Raw genomic sequence first — 19,859 nt, forward strand, 5'->3', positions numbered from 1 at the left:
TTTTCACGACTAAACTCCCGTCCTTCTGGCCAGATTGCCGACGGAACTCCGAATGTATTCATATACAGACAGAAAACAGTAAGAAATCAAAACAAAAGTAGTATATAATAGAGTGTTGCAGAACTTTATGATTAAAAAGGGTATTCCCATGTCTAAAAGGATGGCAATAATAGGATATGCCATAACTTTATGATCGGTGGGGTCCAACTTGTGATAATTGTTTTTTCCTCCATAGTGACACCAGGCTGTACGGGGAACTGAAGAACAGTCCTACTCATTTGAATGGTGTGGTACAGTGGGTGGCTGGGTACTGCTGTGTATGGAAAGTGCTGATTCAGCATAGCATTTCTTAGGATGGGTGGGGTCTCAGATTCAGAGGTTGTTCAAGATAAATGAAAAATGACAGCAAGCAGAAGGAATAGGGTCCTCACTGCTGCCTGTCTTTACCTTCCTGGATGATGCACTCTCCCTGATCACCCAAAAGGTGTCCCCAGCACCCTGCAGCCAATCATTAACCTCAGTGTATGTAGCACTAGAAAGTTGAGGCTAGGGATTGCCCATAGTGTTTTCGGGATACACAATGCTTTATCCAGGGACATAAAGAGAGGCACTGGCTAAGAAGAGGACTGGAGATGCAGAAGACAGGCAAGTATGATTATTTTGTTTTTCAAACTTCTAATGTCATTATTTATCTTGGACAACCCCTTTAATGGATGGCACATGCTAGTAACATACCCTGACTGAATTATTATGAGGGAGATTTTCATCTTATAATTTGCCTAAAATAAAAATAAAAACACACCTTTAAAAGTTCCGTATATACTCAAGTATAAGCCGACCCGAATACAAGCCGAGGCCCCTAATTTCACCCCAAAAAAACAGGAAAAGTTATCAACTTGACTATAAGCCTAGGGCGGAAAATACATCATCCCCCCAGGTCATCATCCCCCCCCCCCCTTCATCATCACCGCCTGTCATCCCCTCAGTGGTCTTCTACCTGCGGACCTCCCAATGTTGCAAAACTACAACTACCAGCATGCCTGGACAGCCATTAGCTGTCTGGGCATGCTGGGAGTTGTAGTTTTGAAACATCTGGAGGTCTGCAGGTTGAAAACCACTGCGGTCTTCATCATCATCCAGACCCCCCTTTAGACCACCTCGGTGGGAAGGGTGAGCTGGTCTGTGCCATCTATGCTGCAGGGACCGTCCGGTGGGGATGGTTAGTCGTTCCGGGCTGTACATTTTCCCCAGGAGGCCCTCTTCTCCTCTCCGGCCCTGAACTAGTGACGTTGCCTTGACAACGATGCACAGGGACGTTCATGCGCAGGTACGTCTGCTGCACATGAACATCCTTGTGCGTCGTCGTCAAGGCAACGTCACTAGTCCGGGGCCGGGCTCGGAGAAGAGGGCCTACCGGTGAAGATGGACAGCACGGAACAACTAACCCTCCCCACCGGACGGTCCCTGCAGCATAGATGACCCGGACCAGCTCACCCTTCCTTCCCACCGAGGGGAGGTGAGTAGAAAACTAAAGGCGGTCTGAATGATGATGAAGGCCGCTGTGGTCTTCAACCTGCGGACCTCCAGATGTTTCAAAACTACAACTCCCAGCATGCCCGGACAGCCGATGGCTGTCCGGGCATGCTGGGAGTTGTAGTTTTGCAATATCTGGAGTTCCACAGGTTGAAGACCACTGAGAAGGGAATGACAGGCGGAGAGTTCACTCGAGTATAAGCCGAGGGGGGCTGAAAAACTCGGTTTATACTCTAGTATATACGGTAACCTGGAAGTGACCTACGAATGACTGTCTCTTTCAAGTAGGGAGCATCATGAGGTGTGAGGGGCCTTTTAAACCAGCACCAAAAGACTTGTTTTATAGCTCACCAGTCACTTGTTTCTCCCGATAAATTGGCCCCCATAACTGAGCCTTAACCCAAATATTCAAGTCTCATGGGTAGAATCAGCTCTGAGCATACACACAGATATTCAGGATGTACCTCTGTGATAATACAGATACATCTTTAGTAGAAGCAAAGTGTGTAACAGCTCACCCCGTAGTGGGCACACGGGCCTGACGTAGCTGAAAGAAACGTGAATGTCCAGCGCCCGACTCGGGAGCCTTTCTTCATCACGGGAACAGGAGACATCACGGGAACAGGTAATGTCTCCCAAGGCTTTATAATAAAGAAAAGGCTCCCGAGTCGGGCGCTGGACATTCACGTTTCTTTCAGATAAATCTTTATTACGATGTTATCACATAAAACACTGGCAAGACAGAATATAATAAAGCCAACAAATTCACTTTATAATAAAAGTTATAGAGTTGTCAAAATACAAGTTAACCCTTTAACCTTTTCAGGAACGTACAACACGAACAGCCGTCATCTCTAGTCCTTTCTATTATTAAAGCAATCCATCTCCATCACAAGCACCCATGTGACAGATCAGGGTGGGATTGGAATTTAGGAAAGATAAAGGCTAACAAGACAATAGTTGTTCACAAGGACTAGTCGCCACTACTACTACTACAAAGAGCCTTTCTGTACATCAGAATATGCCAGAATGGTTTATCACAAAATAGCTTCCAGACCCTGACAGATCTTAAACGAAGCACATACAACAGACCCGGATGTGACTGAATTACTTCTCAGGAAACAAGAGATAAATTGGCAAGCTCAAATCTATGTGGGCTGCTGCTCAAGAAGCCCCTCTATAAGCCACAGCAGAATCAGGCAGCCTGTATATGGGATGAACAGCGGTCATGTAATAGCACATTGATTTGCTAACAGCAGCTTCACAACATCAACTGGAAACAAGACTCACAGCGATTCAGGATTTTCTGTGGTGAAGAAAAAACACAAAAAAAATAAAAATGGTCAAACTTAGGCCTCTATAACCATCCTTAGATAAGGCCAAGATACAATGCATCACAGGGACCAGACCTCATCAGAACAGCAGCTGCAGGGGACTGTAGTAGGTGAGCATCACTTCTTTTTATGTCAATGCACCCCCCCCCCCAACCTTCATGGCCTGGGACCAAAAACAATTATATAGGCCAGAACTTCACAGCCCTCAATTACACTACTACTAAATTCACAGCCCAAAAAAAAATGACTGCAGGGTTGTGAAAATCCTATCGTCTGATGCCCGGGACATGCAGTTCCGGGCGTCGGGGAGGTGATTTCTACAAGCATTTAGCTCTGCTTCCATCAAGCAGAGCCAAAGCCACCGGCCTAGAGCACCCAGGACATGAGGGCACCATTCTGGGATTCAGGACTCCGCTTCCGGATGCCCCAAACAAATGTCGATTTAATCCCTTGCCACAGAGCACAGTGTTTATACAGCAGGGCATTGGTGTGACGTGAGAGCAGGAGCTGAGCTTGCTTTCTACCCCATGGCTAATGCTGGACATTGACAATCAGGGTGATGTCCAACATTAACCCTTTAGATGTCACAATCAAAGTTGACTGCAGAGTCTAAAAATGCCAAAATCTACTGCTGGTAGCTCAGGGTAGGTGATTGGGACATTCAGTGGGAAACAGCGGCCTCCCAATCAGCAGTAAGAATGGAGGGAAGCCTCTTACCTACCTCCCTGATGTCCGATCGGTGCTCCTATGCAATGAAGCGCCGATAACACTAATCAGTGCTCTTCTATGGAACTGCATTGTTCAGTGTTTGCAATCTGACTGGAGGTAACAGTCCCCTGTGGGGTCTAAATTGTGAATATTGGGAGATATTTATCATAGGATTTAGACAGTTTTTTCCTGTCTAAATTTGTCGCACAAAAAGTCGTAGTCTAAGTATGTGCGACTTTTTTTGCGACTTTTGCTCTAGAGGATTTTTAGAACATGATGCATTCTAGTCTATTTTAGACGGAAATGCATTGGAAAATGCATTGGTGCTGAATTTAGCAAAAGAGACTTTTCTGCGACAAGTCGCATCGGCTGAAAGTACGCCGAAATATCAGGCCGTGTTGGAGCAGGTTTAAATACAGTCTAAAGCATAGATCCTGAAATCAGTGCGCAGAATTTATCAAGAGCCGTGCGGCTTTTGATAAATTAGGCGCACAATAGACCGGCCTAACCCTCTTTAGGTTGGTCTATATTGATGTGGGACATAGACAGCTTTGATAAATATCCCACAATGTGTAAAAATAAATAAACAAATAAAGTTAATAAATATGAATTAACCCCTTCCCTAATAAAAGTTTGAATCACCCCCCTTTTCCAATTTTTAAATAAAATAATTTAAACAAAAATAAATATAAAACATATGTGGTACACCGTGTGCAGTCCAAACTATTAAAATATAACGTTAATTAAACCACATGGTCAATGGCGTAAATGTAAATAAAAATAAATAAATGAAAAGTCTGGTGTTGCGTATTTTTGGTCGATTCATACACTAGAAATTTTTTATTAAAAGCAATCAAAAAGTCCCTTCAAAACAAATATCGTATAAATAAAAACCAAAAGATCATGGTGCTAAAAATAAGCCCTCGCACATCCTCGTATACAGAAAAATAAAAAGATAGTTATAGGGGTCAGAAGAAGGAAAATAAAAAGTAGTAAAATAAAACAAAACCTATATAAAGTTAGTTTTATAATTTCATCGTATGGACCTACAGAATAAAGGTAATGGGGGAGATTTATCAAAACCTGTCCAGAGGAAAAGTTGCCCAGTTTCCCATAGCAACCAATCAGATCGCTTCTTTCATTTTGCAGAGGCCTTGTTGAAAATGAAAGAAGCGAGCTGATTGGTTGCTATGGGCAACTGGGCAACTTCTCCTCTGGACAGGTTTTGATAAATCTCCCCCAATGTGTCATTTGAAAAGTGCACTAGAAATGGAAGCCCCCAAAAGTTGTTAAATTGTTTTTTTTTTCTCCCCAATTTCTCCCCACACAAATATATATTTTTTTTAATTTGGTGGTAAAAGGAGTTATGTGGCACAAAAAACAAGCCCTCATATACATTTGTAAGTGGAAAAACTTGTAAGTGTTATTAGAAGGTGACGAGGAAAAAAAACGAAACCTCTCCTTATTTTGTGTACCAGGACAAGTGGATTGGGCTCCCGTTTTAGTCCCTGGACTTTTTTATTTTATTTTTTATTCCACACCCCTGTACTGTGATAACTACACACACTTCTGGGTTAAAACCCAACTTTTTATCAGTTCTCCTAAAAAAACTAATTCGGACAAATGAACCACCCATGACTTAACGTTCATATCTGGTAGTAATAGTCAAAGTGAAGATACTGAAGGTAGCGCAAGAAACTCCCAATCACAGTGAGTAGAGATGAGCGAACTTACAGTAAATTAGATTTGTCACGAACTTCTCGGCTCGGCAGTTGATGACTTATCCTGCGTCAAATTAGTTCAGCCTTCAGGTGCTCCGGTGGGCTGGAAAAGGTGGATACATTCCTAGGAAAGAGTCTCGTAGGACTGTATCCACCTTTTCCAGCACCTGAAAGCTGAACTAATTTATGCAGGAAAAGTCATCAACTGCCGAGCCGAGAAGTTCGTGACGAATCGAATTTACTGTAAGTTCCCTCATCTCTACCAGTGAGCTATCCCTCTTCTACATGACCCGCAGCTGGCCTAACTCTGTTCCAGGGATTATGAACCCAATTGTATGAAGAGTCACATATAGCAAAACCCCATAAGGGTAGTAAACTAGTAACAATCATCTAGATGATAACGCAACGGATATACAATACTATGCCTCCTTAGTCACACAATGTGAGTGATAAACACATAGATCAGTGTTTCCCAACCAGAGTGCCTCTAGCTGTTGCGAAACTACAACTCCCAGCATGCCCGGACAGCCTTTGGCTGTCCGGGCATGCTGGGAGTTGTAGTTTCACAACAGCTGGAGGCACACCAGTCGGAAAACACTGTTTTATACAGTAAATATTTTCTCCCTCTCTTTTCCATAGTTTTTTTTATGTACACTGCATGCTGGGAGTTGTAGTTTCACAACAGCTGGTGGCACAACAGTCGGAAAACACTGTTTTATACATAAAATATTTTCTCTCTCTCTCTTTTCCATTGTTTTTTTTTTTATGTACACTGCATGCTGGGAGTTGTAGTTTCACAACACCTGGAGGCACACCGGTCGGAAAACACTGTTTTATACTGTAAATATTTTCTCTCTTTCTTTTCCAGTTTTTTTTATATACACTGCATGCTGGGAGTTGTAGTTTCACAACAGCTGGAGGCACACCGGTCGGAAAACACTGTTTTATACTGTAAATATTTTCTCTCTTTTCCATTTATTTTTTTTTTTTTTTTATGTACACTGCATGCTGGGAGTTGTAGTTTCACAACAGCTGGAGGCACACCGGTCGGAAAACACTGACATAGATAATAGTCTGTTTATCAGAAAGGGCTCTCGTTACCATTTTTTTTATCTGGTCTTGGGAAAACCCCCATATATTCTTTAGAAACCTTAAAACAATGATTTGAGTCTCTAGACACTTCTTGCACTAGCTTCATTCCTCCATCCGCATTCGTTCCACTTGTTAGGACATTACCAAGTTTTACAATGGAACTTACAGCATAATATCTTGGATCCCAATAAAAGAGCCGGCCTATAAAAAGCTAAGAATAGTTCTAGTATTCTCCATAGAATCACGAACGTGGAAACAAACATATGTTAATAATCATCCCATAGATGACTCTGGGACGGCCAGATACTCTCTCTAGTGTTCTGGTCTTCTACGTGTCCCCCACTGACACCATCTGTATGACTCACATAATAAGGCTAAGAGGATTTTCTGATGGAAAGTAATACCTGGACAAGGACAACAGAACCAAGCTGTAAGATACATGGGAATATTAAGAAGTGCTGGGAGGGGGTCAGGCAGGACAGAGGCGCTGCATATTTTGCTGTGCTGTGGCAGAGGGTGCAGACTGCTTGGCGGCCATAAGAGAGGCTCATGTCTCATTACTCATGGATTCGGATGGCCTGACCGTCACTGCGTACACAGGAGCGGACAAAGCAATCTCTGCACCAACTCAGCTCATCTAGGCAGAAAAGAGATGGACGTCACCAAGGATAGTCATTGTGTGGACCAAGGTGACATGTTGGAACTAAATGACTCTGTAATAGTGAACAGTGATCCCAATGACACTTTGGATGCAGCCAGATTTAACCATGAAGCATGGAAAACCTTCACAAGGGACGCAGAGGATGTATCTGACGCAACATTCATGTCTTATGACCTTTTACATCAAACCACAAAATCTCCAGAGTCCTCCAAAGAGGAAGACACTGACAGCACCAGCAGAGAACTAAGTGATTTAACACAGAGTGGAGAATCATGGGAGCAAATGATCTATGACAGCAACACGGAGGAAGATTACATTAAAACCAGCAGGAAAAGAAGTTACAGCGATCTATCCACACTAAGAGCGGCGTCTACTGATCAAGATGGTTCTAACCTCAGCTTGGCGAACAGTGACTCCTTCATACTGGATGCAGAAGTGATCGAGCCGGAGGTGGACGCTGATGGAAAGTATCTGCTATCATGCGATTCCTTCTCTTCTGACATTGAGTTTATGGAAACAAATGATCTAGGGACAAACGATTTTGGTCTGGTGCCCGTGGACTCGCCACAGGTCTCTTTGGTAAGCAACAACTTAAAGGTAATGAATGAAATCACTGTAGGGCCCACAGCGTTTCCTTCTCTTAACTTTAGTATCACAGGTGCAGACTGGCATACGGCTTCAATGCCAGTCAAATGCTTAGAGATGGGGGCAGTGAATGTAGCTTCTGTAACACTGGGCACAGTTGGCATTAGTGTAATTCCCATGGTGTCCCCTGGCACTATAGATATAAACCCTTTGTCAAACAGCATAGGGATAGTGCCAACCGGATCCACGGACTGGGAGACATGGAGCATGGACTCTATATCCTTTGCCACTATGTCGGCAGACTTTGTGAATGTGGATTCCATTACCCCAGAGGGGATTAGAGAACGCTGGCATCCATTAGAGGATCGTCTCTATGCCCTGGGGGAAGCCCTGACAATGCTTGACAAGAAACTTGAAGGGTTCTCCCCACGTATTCAGGAGGCGGAATTACTGCTCAATGAAGTGGGATTGTCATTCAGCCAGCATGCTGCGCACATCTCCGACATTATGGAGGAAAACCATGCCTTAGCTGAGCGTGTCCTACAGCTCGAGGAGCGACTAAGTGGGGAAAAGCAGCAAGAACACATCTGGGCCAAGGAAAGTGGAGAGGAAACCTAGACCGCTCAGCTGATCCACATATAACAGTATTACCCCATGACAGGGTATTCGAGACTTACACTTAGCTCGGTAAACAGATACAGAGAATGTACAAACTGTTGCTTATTGTAAAACTCAAATAAAAGTAGTCATTTTTATATTAGGTCTTCACATGTCTAGAGATGTATTCATTTACTAATGTTTCGCCTATTTAGAAACGATGGAAAGTTACAACAATGCAAAACCTACCCTACATGATAACAGCAAAAACACTTAATATTCATACATGATCCCCAGTATGCAATCTCCAGAATGCACGCCAACACTTTCAGGTCACAGAAGCAGCCCCTTCTTACATGTCAGCTGGTGGTCCAGCTTCTCTGATCCCCCCCTTCCCCAGAAGGCTTCATCTGGTCATAGTAGGGTAAATGTAGTATTACATGTTAGCTATTATATTACATATTAGAGACTTATCTTTGTCTCAAGCAAACGTCTGCTGTGTACAACGTCCATACAGGCAACCCCTTTTAAAAAGCATTCAATTTCAACATTTATGGCATATTTACAGGGTGGGTCCTTTAAGGGGATATATGCAGGTCCCAGAGGTGGAACCCACAGCCATCACTAGAGTAAGGGCCCACCAGCTCCCTCTTTTCTGCTTGAGTTGGTTGGGAAGCCAAAAGCAGTTTTTTTTTTGCATAACTCCCATTGACTTTAATAGGAGTTGCATAAACAGTAAACATGGTCCCTATGTATGATGTCAATGATAGAAAAGAAAGCAACGGAGCACTGACCGTGATGATTGCAGCAGGATTTCTTTATTCTTTATCCAAGTGGGTTACATGCAGGGGGGAGAGCGGACTGTCAGGAAGACCTTCGGGCGACAGACCATGTCACGCGTTAGCGCTTCTTCAGGCCTGAACGTATGTACGTATGATGAGCGTAGTAACACTACCTATACTGCACAGGTGCATGATCGCCAGCCTTACCACGCCTGCAGCTGTATTCCCTATACTGCTGAGAATTATGTAGAACGGTGCGGAGTCTATTGCTTCCCTTCCACAAGATTTAATGGTCCCTATGTAACTGCAATTAAAATCCATTTCCAGCTTTCCAACCACCTGCAGCTGCCATAAGCAGACCAGAGGGGGCTGGGGAACCCTTCACTGCTGGGATATTGGGAAATCTATCCCATTTTTATGGATATGTGAATAGGCAATAATAGTAGACATGGGAATACCCCATTAAATTGGACAGCTATTAGATGGAAATCAGTACATGAAAAGGATAACGGATGGCTGAATAGATTGTTTACTGATGCATATATAAAAGGTCTACTACACATTTGAAAGGGTCATCTAAAGAAGACAAGCCCAAGTCATATTAAGATACAGATGTCATAAGAAAGGTGGTTCCCGGTTTAAGAACCCCTCAATGAGCCTCAGAAGAGAGGATGCTGCAGGGGAAATGTCTGGAGCAATCTATGACGAGAGGCCCCCTTTAAAAGGGTACTCCGGTGGAAAACAATTAGAAATCAGCTGGTGCCAGAAAGTTAATCAGATTTGTAAATTTCTTCTATTAAAACATTTTAATCCTTCCAGTACTTATTAGCTGCTGTTTTCTACAGAGAAAGTTCTTTTTAAATTTTTTTTCTGTTTGTCCACAGTGCTCTCTGCTGACACCTCTGTCCATGTCAGGAACTGTCCAGAGCAGGAACAAATCCCCATAGCAAACCTATGCTGCTTTCGACAGGTGTCAGCAGAGAGCACTGTGGACAGACAGAAAATAAATTCAAAAAGTAAAGAGCACTTCCTCTGACGCATACAGCAGCTGATAAGTACTGGAAGGATTAAAAATGTTAATAGAAGTAATTTACAAATCTGTTTAACTTTCTGGCACCAGTTGATTTAAAATAAATATAGTTTTCCACCAGAGTACCCCTTTAAGAGGGTCCAAGGTTAATGGTTTTAAAGGAGACTAACAATTTAGAGAAATCTTTTAAGGTAATGTCGCTCTGCTAAGACACAAAAATGTTATAATATGCAACAAATACATGTACACAAAGGCACAGATATTAACAGTAATAAAAATCTATATATACAGCTGGATCAACATGAATGGACATGAGACTATACCTTACCTGAAAGGCTTAGAAACCTGAGAGCTAAACTTTGTAAATTCCCCTGGAGCTGTCCACTCAGAGCCGACCTAAGTATGCGAGAAAGAGTCATGTTAGGATTCCTGAAAGGACAAATCTTTATATGTGAAATTTGTAGACATGTACGCCTTCATGTCCTGGATATATCAGCTGCTTGCCTACATTACATGACCAGTTTTCCCAGACCAATGGCCGGGACTGGCACTCCTAGTAGATACAGAATGTAACAATATTGTGTATATACTCAAATATAAGCCGACCCGAATATAAGCAGAGGCCCCTAATTTCACCCCAAAAACCCAGGAAAAGTTATTGAGTCAACTATAAGCCGAGGGTGGGAAATACATCATCCCCCCTGTCATCATCCAGACCCCCGTCATCATCCCCCCCCCCCCCCCCCCCTTCATCTTCACCGCCTGTCAATCCCTTCATCAGTGGTCTTCAACCTACGGAGCTCCAGATGTTGCAGAACTACAACTCCCAGCATGCCCGGATAGGGACGTTGCCTTGACGACGACGCACAGGGACGTTCATGCGCAATGTCCCTGTGTGTCGGTGTCAAGGCAACATCACTACTCCGGGGCCGGGCACGGTGAAAATGGACAGCCCGCAACGACTAACCATCCCCACCGGACGGCCCCTGCAGCATAAATGGCCCAGACCAGCTCACCCTAACTTCCCGCCGAGGGGACGCGAGTACAAAACAAAAGGGGTGGCTGGATGATGACGTAGGCCGCAGTGGTCTTCAACCTGCGGACCTCCAGGAGGTTTCAAAACTACAACACCCAGCATGCCCGGACAGCCAATGGCTGTCCGGGCATGCTGGGAGTTGTAGTTTTGCAACATCTGGAGGTCCGCAAGTTGAAGACCACTGAGAAGGGATTGACAGGCGGAGAGTTCACTCAAGTATAAGCAGAGGGGGGAGTTTTCAGCACGAAAAATCGTGCTGAAAAACGCGGCTTATACTCGAGTATATACAGTAACTGGTCCTATAGACCAGACTGTGAAAAGTCCCATGTTCGCCAAATAACATTTTAAATATACTGATTTACTTTATTATTGTTACTATTACTAATGTTACTGATTTACTTTACTATTGTGAACCTAACCTGCTTTTGTTTGGTTGTATGCCAAAGTGTGGTGCGAAGTGCCACAATTTGGCCCATTAAGCAACAAAATCTGTCTTCGCCAAAACAACCCTACAAACCAACCAGAAAAGGGGCACGGCCAGCTGGGAAAAGGGCCGTGTTCTTACAAGCAGACCTATTGAATTCATACAAAATTCTGGGAATAAATGGCTGGCCAGGTCAGAACTTTCAGGACCTATGTGTCCCCATAGTAAATAGAGTAGAAGAAAGCAAGTCTGAAAGGACATTGTGTTACTCCAGAAAAAGGCAAAAGCAAAAATGACATTCAAAATTCAATCGGATCAGCTCTGGATAAATTCCCCCCATGTCCTTCACCAAACACAGCTACATACACAAGGTATTACAAAAAAACGATTACTTCAGCTAAAAACAAGAAATATCCATCTTTTTTTTTTTTTTAGGGAAGGGGTTAAAAGTATCTTTATTAACTTTTTTTCACACTTTTTTTGCAGTGTTATAGCCCCCACTAGTGGCTATAGCACTGCACACACTGCATTAACACGGCAATGATCAGTGTTATCGGCGGTCGATTGCTTAAGCCTGGATTTCAGGCTTGGAGCAATCAATTGCCGATCGGACACTACTGAGGCAGGTAAGGCACCCTCCGCTCGCGTTCTAGCTGATCGGGACATCGCGATTTCACCGAGATGGTCCCGATCAGCCCGACTGAGCTGCCAGGAGTGTATTTTTGTTATTTTAGAAGCGGCGATCAACTTTGAACGCCACATCTAAAGGGTTAATAGCACTCAGCGCAACAATCGGTGTCGCACGCTATTAGCCCAGGGCCCCGGCTTTCATTAGCCTGGTATGATGCGGGGTCATAGAGTAACCCTGCGTTACATACCAGGACCGCACCCAGGGCGTAGGAGAGGTTAAAAGGAGTAAACTGGTGCCAGAAAGTTAAACAGATTTGTAAATTACTTCTATTTAAAAATCTTAATTCTTCCAGTACCTATTAGCTGCTGAATACTACAGAGGAAATGGTTTTCTTTTTGGAATGCAGAACTGTCCAGAGCAGTATATGTTTGCTATGGGGATTTTTTCCTACTCTGGACAGTTCCTAAAATGGACAGAGATGTCAGCAGAGAGCACAGTGCTTGTGATGTCAGCAGAGAGCTCTGCATTCCAAAAAGAAAACCATTTCCTCTGTAGTATTTAGCAGCTAATAAGTACTGGAAGGATTAAGATGTTTTAATAGAAGTCATTTACAAATCTGTTTAACTTTCTGGCACCAGTTGATTTAAAAAAAAAAAAATTCCCACCGGAGTACCCCTTTAAAAGGGAATACTTTTTGCAAGTATTAGGTTATAGAGTAGGATGAGCAGATTAATGTATCGTTTTCTGAGAAACATTCCAGGATAAGTTGCATTTATTTTTATAAACTTCTGCTCATTCTGGGCTAAGAAGTCAAGTAAGCGGTCCTACTGAGTGACTGACAATTGCCTCTATATGCAAACTTATACACAGGCGCCTGTCAATCATTGAGTATCACCGCCCACTTGACTACGCAGCCCAGAACAAACAGTAATTTACATGAATAATTAATAAGTTCTCCTGGAACTCTTCCCACATCAATATATGTATCAATCTACTCAGCTGCTCCTGCTCTACCATGCGGCCTGCAGATTGGACTTCATTTTCAATGTGACAAGTTCCCTTTTAGAAATACGGATCACATGCTTATGATAGATTTTTTTTATGGGCTTTCTGATTCAGCAGGTAATTTGCTGAGTGCGTTGTCACTTTCGCTCATGTGGGAAGGTGAGGGGAAGAACTCGCCAAGTACAGGTAAGTGACTAAACCCATAATGGATATCGTGGGGAAAAGTCAGCAGTCAGACCGCTGTAATCAGACACTGCAATCTTATCCACAGAATAGGGGATATGTTTAGTTACCCACACTACCCCTTTAATGGATGGCCTATCTTCAGGAAACACTATCAATCTGTGATTTGTGGGGATGTGACGGCCGGCACCCCCACCACTCAGCTGTGTGCCACACTGCTGCAATACAAAGTGAACTGGGCTGGAAACAAATGGCTTCAAACATAGTGTAAAGACCATGCTGGCTGACACCGCAAATACTGATACTTCCATAGAAAGCCTACAAGCACTGTAGCAATGACAGATACTTCCATAACAAGCCTACAAGCACTGTAGCAATGACAGATACTTCCATAGAAAGCCTACAAGCACTGTAGGAATGACAGATACTTCCATAACAAGCCTACAAGCACTGTAGCAATGACAGATACTTCCATAACAAGCCTACAAGCACTGTAGCAATGACAGATACTTCCATAACAAGCCTACAAGCACTGTAGCAATGACAGATACTTCCATAACAAGCCTACAAGCACTGTAGCAATGACAGATACTTCCATAGAAAGCCTACAAGCACTGTAGCAATGACAGATACTTCCATAACAAGCCTACAAGCACTGTAGCAATGACAGATACTTCCATAACAAGCCTACAAGCACTGTAGCAATGACAGATACTTCCATAGCAAGCCTACGAGCACTGTAGCAATGACAGATACTTCCATAGCAAGCCTACAAGCACTGTAGCAATGACAGATACTTCCATAGAAAGCCTACAAGCACTGTAGCAATGACAGATACTTCCATAACAAGCCTACAAGCACTGTAGCAATGACAGATACTTCCATAACAAGCCTACAAGCACTGTAGCAATGACAGATACTTCCATAACAAGCCTACAAGCACTGTAGCAATGACAGATACTTCCATAACAAGCCTACAAGCACTGTAGCAATGACAGATACTTCCATAGCAAGCCTACAAGCACTGTAGCAATGACAGATACTTCCATAGAAAGCCTACAAGCACTGTAGCAATGACAAATACTTCCATAACAAGCCTACAAGCACTGTAGCAATGACAGATACTTCCATAGAAAGCCTACAAGCACTGTAGCAATGACAGATACTTCCATAACAAGCCTACAAGCACTGTAGCAATGATAGATACTTCCATAGCAAGCCTACAAGCACTGTAGCAATGACAGATACTTCCATAGCAAGCCTACAAGCACTGTAGCAATGACAGATACTTCCATAACAAGCCTACAAGCACTGTAGCAATGACAGATACTTCCATAACAAGCCTACAAGCACTGTAGCAATGACAGATACTTCCATAGAAAGCCTACAAGCACTGTAGCAATGACAGATACTTCCATAGCAAGCCTACAAGCACTGTAGCAATGACAGATACTTCCATAGTGGCCATTCCAACCAGCCTTATACTTTAGTCATGTATGGAATATACTAAGGTGGCTTACTTAGACAACTTATAAGAACTTACTAAATGTTATACCTCCCAGCATGTGTCGGATAAGGTGGAATCCTAGCACTCACCCTGCCAACATAAGCGATCAATTGGGCGCTGGATGGGCTTTCCTCTGTGCCCAACCAAAACTCAGAGTTATCTTCTGAGGCCACAGCAAACTGAAAGTCCCCTGCAAAAGACAAAAAAAAAGTGACTTAATCACAAATAAAACATAATATGACAGATTATGTATGAAAAGCCACCTATATGACTACAAAGTGGAGAACATCTGCTTACAGCAGAATCAATGGAAAAGTCTATGCAGGGATCCCTTTACATATCCCATCCAACAGGGGACAGACTGGGCCAATACCTTCTCTCACCTGTGTCAGCGGCTTTGCCATAGGGGACAATACTGTACATCCAAGTCCCAAACCAAATCAAGGTCCACATCATAATGGAAGTGGATAGTAACACAGATCAGGATTCTGACTCAAAAAACACCCACAATATAATGTGAGGGCAGAAGGACCACAGGCCCAAACAAAAAAAATTCTTGTGAGTGAGGGGGCTAGGGAAATATTCTATAGGTTCTGAAAAATTAGGAGAAAAAAAAACTACAACAAAAAAAATTTCTCTTCTTTTCAGTTTTTTTTCCAAAGCCATATTTGTTTCCCAGAAAAATTGAAATAAAAAATTGGGAGTATGAAACATGTTCTTTTATAATAATAAAAATATGTTCATAACATCGTATTGAAACTATACAGTCATGGCCGTAAATGTTGGCACCCCTGAAATTTTTCTAGAAAATGAAGTATTTCTCACAGAAAAGGATTGCAGTAACACATGTTTTGCTATACACACGTTTATTCCCTTTGTGTGTATTGGAATTAAACAAAAAAAGGGAGGAAAAAAAGCAAATTGGACTTAATGTCACACCAATCTCCAAAAATGGGCTGGACAAAATTATTTCAAAATTGTGGAAAAATAAGATTGTTTCAAGCATGTGATGCTCCTTCGAACTCACCTGAGGCAAGTAACAGGTGTGGGCAATATACAAATCACACCTGAAAGCAGATAAAAAAAAGGAGAGAAGTTCACTTAATCTTTGCACTGTGTGTGCGCCACACTAAGCATGGACAACAGAAAGAGGAGAAGAGAACTGTCTGAGGACTTGAGAACCAAAATTGGGGAAAAATATCAACAATCTCAAGGTTACAAGACCATCTCCAGAGATCTAGATTTGCCTTTGTTCACAGTGCGCAATATTATGAAGAAGTTTGCAACCCATGGCCCTGTAAATAATTTCCCTGGGCGTGGACGGAAGAGAAAAATTGATGAAAGGTGTCAACGCAGGATAGTCCGAATGGTGGATAAGCAGCCCCAAACAAGTTCCAAAGATATTCAAGCTGTCCTGCAGGCTCAGGGAGCATCAGTGTCAGTGTGAACTATCCGTCAACATTTAAATGAAATAAAACGCTAGGGCAGGAGACCCAGGAGGACCCCACTGCTGACACAGAGACATAAAAAAGCAAGACTACATTTTGTCAAAATTAACTTGAGTAAGCTAAAATCCTTCTGGAAAACGTCTTGTGGACAGATGAGACCAAGATAGAGCTTTTTGGTAAAGGACATCATTCTACTGTTTACCGAAAATGGAATGAGACCTACAAAGAAAAGAGCACAGTACCTACAGTGAAATATGGAGGAGGTTCAATGATGTTTTGAGGTTGTTTTGCTGCCTCTGCCACTGGGTGCCTTGAATGTGTGCAAGGCATCATGAAATCTGAGGATTACCAACGGTTTTTGGATCGAACTGTACAGCCCAGTGTCAGAAAGCTGGGTTTGTGTTTGAGATCTTGGGTCTTCCAGCAGGACAATGACCCCAAACATACATCAAAAAGCACCCAGAAATGGATGGAAACAAAGCTCTGGAGAGTTCTGAAGTGGCCACCAATGAGTCCAGATCTAAATCCCATTGAACACCTGTGGAGAGATCTTGGGAAAAGGCGCCTTCCAATAAGAGAGACCTGGAGCAGTTTGCAAAGGAAGAGTGGTCCAACATTCCGGCTGAGAGGTGTAAGAAGCTTATTGATGGTTATAGGAAGTGACTGATTTCAGTTATTTTTTTCCAAAAGGTGTGCAACCAAATATTAAGTTAAAGGAGAACTACGGGATTGAAAAATGTATCCCCTATCCTAAGGATAGGGGATAAGTTTCAGATCGCGGGGGGTCCGACCGCTGGGGCCCCACGCGATCTCCCGTACGGTGCCCCGGCTCTCTGGTTAGAGAGGGCGTGTTGACCACCGCACGAAGCAGTGGCTGACACGCCCCCTCCATACACTGCTATGGGAGGGCCAGAAATTGCCGAAGGCAAGGCTTCGGCTCTCCCATAGCAGTAAATGGAGGGCGCGTGTCAGCCGCTGCCTCGTGCGGTGGTCGACACGCGCTCTCTATGCAGAGAGCCGTGGCCCCGTACGGGAGATCGTGGGGGGCCCCAGCGGTCGGACCCCCCGCGATCTGAAACTTATCCCCTATCCTTAAGATAGGGGATAAAGTTTTCAACCCCGTAGTTCTCCTTTAAGGGTGCCAATGATTTTGTCCAGCCCTTTTTGGAGTTTGGGGTGACATTATGTGCAATTTGCTTTTCTTCCCCCTTTTTTGGTTTAGTTCCAATACACACAAAGGGAATAAATATGTGTATAGCAAAACATGTTACTGCAATCCTTTTCTGTGAGAAAAACTTCAGGGGTGCCAACATTTATGGCCATGACTGTATAACATTTAAACCTTCATGAAAGACATCTGAGAATATTTACACATTCTTCAGTCTCACCTGAAGACAAGCAAATCCTGTAAATACAAGTCAAATACAAAGAATGCAATTTTAATAGAAGAACAATAAGCATTTCAGTCTCAAGGGGCGCTGCAGGGTTAGTTTGGTTGTGGTTGGGCTCCATTTTGTTGGTATTACAGTACCTCTTGAGAAAGGGAAACCAAAATGATTGTAGGGGTCGGGGCATCGCTCGTTATCCCACATGGGTAAGGTCATACGTAGATCTTGTTGCTACTTCTCACATGCTGTCCGTGTTATTACTGCATTTCACTATGTACTCTGTGGCTTGGTGGTGCACAGACCTCAGGCGATATCAGAGGCACTTTTATATTTTGTATATGTATATTTAGCACATGTATGGCTAACCCACAGTGGTAAATTATATTTTCTATGTGGCATATGCTGCATCCGGACAGTTTGTTTTATACATGAAAATAACCAGCCTTGCCCCAATTTATTTGCATCGGATTACCATTACATCACTTCATCTTTGCATTATGTATGTTTTTTATTCAAAACATTCTTAATAAAGATTAACATATTTATATTGAAGGTGTTTGAACTACATATTAATAAAGATTTACATATTTATATTGAAGGTGTTGTTTGAACTCCATTTTTTCTGTGTATAATTCTGCAATTCATTCCTGTTCTAGACAGGAGGTTTTCTGCACTCCCCCATGGGTGTCACTAAGACACAAGGGAGTTTGTGTCTTTATACCAGGACTTTGTTGTTCATTGGTATTACAGTAGTTGATGTTTCTGTCCCCTAGGCCTTAAAGGGGTACTCTGCCCCTAGACATCTTATTCCCTATCCAAAGGATAGGGGATAAGATGTCTGATCAGGGGGGTCCCGCCACTGGTGACCCCTGCGTTCTCCGCTGCGGAACCCCAGACATCCAGTGCATGGAGCAAACTTCGCTCTGTGTCAGCTGATTGGCGATGCAGGGTGGAGGCTCGTGACATCACAGACGCGCCCAGCTTGTGACATCACAGCCACGCCCCTTCAATGCAAGTCTATGGGAGGGGGTGTGACGGCCGTCACGCCCCCTCCCATAGACTTGCATTGAGGGGTCGCGGCCAAGACGTCACAAGCGGGCCCCACAGTGACGTCAAGAGCCTTCGGCTTTGCATCAGACGCTCTGAACAAACACTGGGTACAACAGGACAGGGGATAACATGTCTAGGGGTGGAGTACCCCTTTAACTGATATTTATACATTGATTCCTATTACTGTTCTCCCCATCAAAGATATTGTTCTCCCCCATCAAAGATAATGTTTAACTATTTTCTGCCTGACAAGTGAATTGTTTTTTTATTTTCCTCCTCTGACTAAAAGAGTGAGACAAACATCCAGTATTAAAATTCAATTTAAATCAGTAAAACTAAGACACTCCACCACTCAAGAAATTTGACATTTTTAGGTTCTACTCACCATCCTTGTACGGGTGTACATATCCAAATATCCTTAATCCATAATTCTTCCACTTGGGTGACACGGCTAATTTAGTGACAGTAGTGCGAGTCTACAATGGAGAAAAGAAAAAAAAGAAAAAAGATACGAAGACATGAGAAAAAGGAGGGTAAGAAAAAAGTAGAGACCTTTGTTGAAAAAGGGAACACTTACATGAGGATACAGCGGGAAGTGTAGGTTAGTCTTGAGGTGCAGCACTGATCCTCCACACCAGTCCTCAAACACATGGAGATTCACTTTGCCTTTGTACTTTAGGAGAAAGAAAAAAAAAGATTTAATTTGGCGTTGCATCTACTAAATATTGTGTACCATTGTGTTGTCTAATACGTTAAGACTTTTTATGTCTTTTAAAGGGTACCTCTCATCAAATAAACTTTTGATATATTTTAGATTAATGAATGTTGAATAACTTTCCAATAGCATGTTAATGAAAAATATGCTTCTTTCTATTGTATTTTTCCCGATCAGTTCTGTCAGCAAGCATTTCTGACTCATGCTGGAGTCCTAAACACTCAGAGCTGCCAGCCTGCTTTGTTCACAGCCAAACAGGCTGTGCACAAAGCAGGCTGGCAGCTCTGAGTGTTCTCCTTTGTGAACAAAGCAGACTGGCAGCTCGTAGTGTTTAGGACTCCAGCATGAGTCTGAAATGCTTGCTGCCGGGACTGGTAGGGAGACCCCTAGTGGTCATTTCTTCAAAGTGGAAAATTAAATAGAAAGAAG

The 19,859-nt window shown here is 43.1% G+C and overlaps 1 protein-coding gene across 2 annotated transcripts in view; it reads right to left on the bottom strand.

Moving 5' to 3' along the window:
* The window catches only part of B4GALNT4 (beta-1,4-N-acetyl-galactosaminyltransferase 4), an 87,549-nt gene that overhangs the window by 44,212 nt on the left and 23,478 nt on the right, over positions 1 to 19,859 (bottom strand). For both annotated transcript variants that reach the window (XM_056526887.1, XM_056526888.1), the window contains exons 5-8: positions 19,293 to 19,388; positions 19,101 to 19,191; positions 14,919 to 15,019; positions 10,372 to 10,439 (exon numbers count right to left, since the gene is read on the bottom strand). In XM_056526887.1, coding sequence (XP_056382862.1) covers positions 10,372 to 10,439; positions 14,919 to 15,019; positions 19,101 to 19,191; positions 19,293 to 19,388 — 356 coding nt within the window. The remainder of the gene's footprint in view (positions 1 to 10,371; positions 10,440 to 14,918; positions 15,020 to 19,100; positions 19,192 to 19,292; positions 19,389 to 19,859) is intronic.

This window comes from Hyla sarda, chromosome 6 (genome assembly GCF_029499605.1).
Source record: "Hyla sarda isolate aHylSar1 chromosome 6, aHylSar1.hap1, whole genome shotgun sequence".
NCBI classification, from domain to species: domain Eukaryota; kingdom Metazoa; phylum Chordata; class Amphibia; order Anura; family Hylidae; genus Hyla; species Hyla sarda.